General features: G+C 36.6%; 1 protein-coding gene across 1 annotated transcript in view; it reads right to left on the minus strand.

Annotated features, from left to right (window-relative positions):
• Positions 1 to 4,756, minus strand: part of LOC107069920 (uncharacterized) — an 11,060-nt gene extending 6,304 nt beyond the window's left edge. Inside the window, 2 exon segments of the mRNA XM_015327640.2 lie at positions 1 to 2,323; positions 2,326 to 4,756. The exon segment at positions 1 to 2,323 is cut by the window's left edge and continues 6,304 nt beyond it. Of these exon segments, the coding sequence (XP_015183126.2) occupies positions 1 to 2,323; positions 2,326 to 4,363 (4,361 nt within the window). The 5' untranslated portion in view covers positions 4,364 to 4,756.
• Positions 4,757 to 5,088: the final 332 nt, after the last annotated feature.

The raw sequence follows: 5,088 nt of genomic DNA on the forward strand, positions 1-5,088 counted from the left end.
AGTAAAATAGGTGCTGGTGGAGGAGGACGAACTCTGGTTGGCCTACCTTTTCGTCCTCCAGCTCTGGCTCTCTTTCTTACACGCTTTTTTTTCTTTTTCTTTTCATCCGGATCTGGAGGTGGTAAAGCAACTATTCCCGATACCGTATTAGGTTCTATATCAGCGGTCAGAATGTTAACACCTACGTAAAATACTCGAATGATGTCTTGGGGTGTCAATCTCATCTTACCAGGTTTGGCTTTCATAGTTTCGCGATGAACACTGCTACCAATAGCAAGAATCTCATCCATGGTTCTTTTCGTCCAAGTTATAGGACACTTGATCACAGACATTCCAAGACTGACCACGCAATTAGCTGCCGTTTGCCTGTTACGCAAAATTTCCGGAAAAATCTCGTCACCTTGATGATAACTACCTCGTAAAATTGCTCGAGCTTCTCCTTGTAGTCTACGATAGGCGTTCAATGGTGGCAAATTTGATGGACGTACAGCAGGACTAGGATCAAATTTCCACGGTGAAAATTTATTCCAATCAACCACGTCAATGGCTGCGATCTCGTAATCACCTTCCTTTCCAAGATGTTTCAAAAAATATTCCACCATGATCTTGGTGTCAGCGAATCGAAATACTCTCGGTGCTATTGTCGCGTTACCCTCAATTTCACTGACCCAATCTGGTATAAGACAATAATAAACATTCTTGTACTTCCAAATGGCTATGTGTCGATTATCGTTTGCAATGAGTATACCGGAATCATACTTTTCAAAGAATTTATCAATACCAGTCTGCAAGCTTTGTAATTTCGGTGGTTTCCCACTGAGATCCCCAGCTTCAATACAATCTTTAATCGTCAGATCTATTCGACGAGATGAAAGAAAGAATTCCGTGATGATTTCGTTGATACGTGGTGCCGTATCTTGTCCAAGTCTCTCGACACATTTCGAGTGCAGTTTATCACCGGTTACGATCACCTCATCGACAACAGCAGTTGTCCAATTTCGTGGCTCGTACACTTTGGAAAAAACTATAGCCATTGCTGCGATAGCTGCAGTCTGATTGTTGTGATTAGATTTGTTAAATCTCGTATCGATCATCGTGACATTTCCCCCGATACTCCAAACGTTATCGGCAAATTTAGGAAAATGATGCCAAAGATCTTCCTCAGAAGTGGTACCCTTAACACGTTCCATTTCACTAACACGTGTCTCGAATACATTATTCAATGTTGAATTATCAATTGCGAAGTCTTTTTCTGGATTTAAACCTACCCCGAGTTTGGCAGACAAAGATTCAAGATCTGTGAACCACATAACAGCAGCTGGATCTCGTTCTGAAGATTCGCCACGTGAATCTCTACCTTTAGGATCCATCATGAAATAAATGTCACCTTCTCTCCAGATTGGCATCATGATATGTTCTTGTCTGAATACACCCATGACATTATTTTCAAAGAATTGTTCTAAAAGTTTGGCCATGTCGGTTACTTTGCCAAGAACAGATTCCTCTTCGAAACTTACGGTCATGTGATTGACACCTATGGAAAATTCGTCAGGGTATTCTATCGGTAAAAAATAATTTCTCGTTTCCTCAGGATCCATATCAATCTCTTCTAAATTTGTCAAATTATCCGTTATCATTTTATCACCAATCTTCAGTATGTCATCGACAACCTCTCGATACCATAAATGAGGATTGTAAAGTTTGGTCATAGCTAAAGCTGCTATTGAATTGGCCGCTTGTTGTTTGTCACGCGTTTGTCTCTTAAACATCTTTTCATTGGCTTGATTAAAACTACCTTGCAATATTGCACCACCTTCGGCTAACTTTGAGTAATGATGCGTATCTGGTTCTTCTAATTTTTGTCTGTCAGTTTCCAAATCCTCTTCAGTCATGGGCAAACCAATGAGCAAACTTTTCAAATTATGAATAGAATATTCGTCTCCATGATCTCCAGTTGTGACAGCGTTGTGTGCAATAAACGAAGATAGAATCTTAGGATCAGGTGTTCGAATGACGCAAGCAACACTTTCTTCATCAATCGTTCTTTCACCTAATCTTCCACAAGGATTCGGATCGAAACAATAATAATACGTAATCTTCTCCACGTCCTTATCCTGATTCTTGTATTTCGAATCTTCTTCATATTTCCAAATAGCTACTTTCAAGTTTCCTAACTCGACAATACCAAATTGATAATTTTCAAAGAATTTTTCTATTCCTTGTTCTAGATTTAATGTATTTTGTTGAGGTGTTGCGTTCAAATCACCACTTATGATGGAATCGTCTAATTCAAACTTGACTTTTCTATTCTTGAGGTAAAAACTTTTTTCAAATCGGTGATAAAAAATGGTTGCTCAACTCCTTCTTCTGGTTCTAATGGGTTACAAAAATTGTAGTAAAGATCACCCTCTTTGATAGCCTCGTCGATGATCTCTCTTGTCCATTTGTCAGGTGGCGTCTCTTTGGCATAAACCAAAGCTACCACAGGTATTGCCAAACCTTGAACACCTCTGCTAGTTTCTTCCAAGGATTCATCCTCGTTAGAAATTCCACCACGTAAAATCCAAGTTTCACCTGCTACACCTGGCTCGAAATCTTGCCATGTTCTGGTACCAGGAATATCCTTTAGAATGGTCACGTGTCTTATGGTAAAACGATCGTTTTTTCTAACCGGTTCAAGATTATTCGTGAACCATGAAGCGAGTTCGTCGGTTTCTGGAAACATCACGACGCAACATTTGCCAGCAGCTTGTTTACTGTTGGCACCCTTACCACCCTTACCACCTTTGCCACCCTTAGTTTTATCTTCAACAATCCTATTACCAAAATTATCGCAATGACGTGGATCAAAAGCGTAATAAGAATCATCTTGTCTCCAAATAGCTACAGCCATTGAAGGAGTTTCAATGATACCTTCGTTGTTGATCAAGAAAAATTCACGAAGTGCTTGCTTTAGGTTTAATACATCCGGAAGTTTGGAACTTACCGTTCCAGTGATAGTAATCAAGTCAACGTCGATAGACATTTTCTGATTTTCGATTTGAATGTATGTGTCATTGAGATCGGCAGCAGTAATTGTCTTAATGAAAGGTTTCTCAACTTTAACGTCAGCATAAAGTTTATCACCTAATGCTAAAATCTCATCTAATTTAGGTCTCAACCAAGTTTTCACGGGATGAATCTTTTTCATGGCGATGGCCATCACACAATTAGCTACGTTCTGTGCACCTTTACCTTTGTACACGTCGCTAGCTTCATGAGTCATGCCATGAAGTATAGCCATGTTCTTAGGTAATTCACGAAACGTTGAAGGTATGTTAACGTGCATGTCATCGTAAGGATAACCAGTGTCAAAAGTACTCTGATCGACTAATGGCTCGGTAGCAAACTTTTGGTCAATACTATAATTCGAAATAGTTATAGTCAATGGTTCCTTGTGCAATTTGGCAGTAGCAACAACTTTGGCTTTCTCACTTTTAGGTACAGGTCTTGTACAATCCAATTTATTTTCATCGATGTCAACAGGATTGATTGATCTAAGAACACTTTTGTCAATGATCAAGTCACTTCCGCTGACAACTTTATCAATATAACCACGGCCTACCTCATTTACTCTTAAAATAATTACTTTATCTATACAATATCTCGAATCGTATCGTTTGTTCATATTTTTGAGAAAGTGATCACGCATGTCATTCATACATTTGAATCTGATCAAACAAGCCACACCATTTTGATGACGTAAACCATTCTGTCCGCATGATTCAGGATCAAATAATAAGAAACCATTGTCAAGATGACGCCACATTGCTACGGATGTACCTTGAGCTGTAATAACACCTGCATCGTTGTTACTAAAAAATTGACTAAGACCATCAGCAAAATCTGAACATCCTACAGTCTCGCTAAAAAGATTGCCATAAATGTCAGTCTCCTCCACACAAATTGTGATCTTATAATTGCCAATGTAAAATTCGGGATAAACTAAAATAGCTTTCATGTATTGATTATCCTTAACACGATTTCTCGTCATACTTAGTCGAAATAATTTGTCACCGTGTTCGATCACTTGATCTACGTAATCCTGATTCCATTCTTTAGGCTCAAATAATCGACCATAAACGATTGCCACGATTGAACATGGTGCTGCTTGACGACCACGACTTCTGTACTTGAAATGTGGATCGTTCATTGCAAAAGAACCGCGCAAAATCCAACTGGTTGGCGTCAATACGTGAAAATGGTGCCATCGTTTACCAAATTCGTATTTTCCTAATTGTTTTCGTTTCTTCGAGTTCTTACCACCCTCACCAGCGCCACCTGGATCTTCCGTTACTTCTGACTTCTTCTTGGAATCGTCCATCTTTTTCTTTTGGCTAAATACATTTTTTTTTTGTCATCTTTGTTTAATTATTATTATTAATTATAATCGTGTTTACATTAAATTTTTAATTACATGTTCATTGTAAACGCTAAATATTATGCAACTTACTCTGCCATTTTATTTTTCTATTTATATATATATATTTTCTATTTTATATATCCATTTTATAAATTTCAATTGTATAATTTTTGCTTGCACCTGTAAATTTATATTTTATGATCGAATAAACAACATTATGTTTTTTCATTTGACAGATGTCACAAGTTTGACCAAATTATTAATCGAATTATCGAAAATTTATTCGAGTTAACAACAACTTCATTTGTAAATGTCAATTTATATACAGTAGTTGCTATTTTTCAAATTTATATTCCAATATATTTGTAATCCTGTTATTCTTTTTCTCTTATAAAAATTGTACGCAAAAGTAAATTTGAAATGTCATTAAAAAAAAAAAAAAAACAAAAAAAAAAAATACATGAAAATGTAATGACGGTGAATATTATTAATGGAAGGTTTTACTGTAAAGAATACTTGAACTTTATTACATCAACATACGAAAAACGTAATAAATATTATAAATACAGAAATATAAAGTAAAATATTCGAATACAACTTCTTGCTTTCCTCTTCTTCTTTCTCGAATCATTTCGTATTTTTTTTTTCGTTTTTGTTTTTGTTTATTTTCTTCTACCATTTGCTTC

The sequence above is a fragment of the Polistes dominula genome, unplaced genomic scaffold, assembly GCF_049000335.1.
Source record: "Polistes dominula isolate Pdom_NZ unplaced genomic scaffold, Pdom_raw_medaka contig_37, whole genome shotgun sequence".
Classification (NCBI taxonomy): Eukaryota; Metazoa; Arthropoda; class Insecta; order Hymenoptera; family Vespidae; genus Polistes; species Polistes dominula.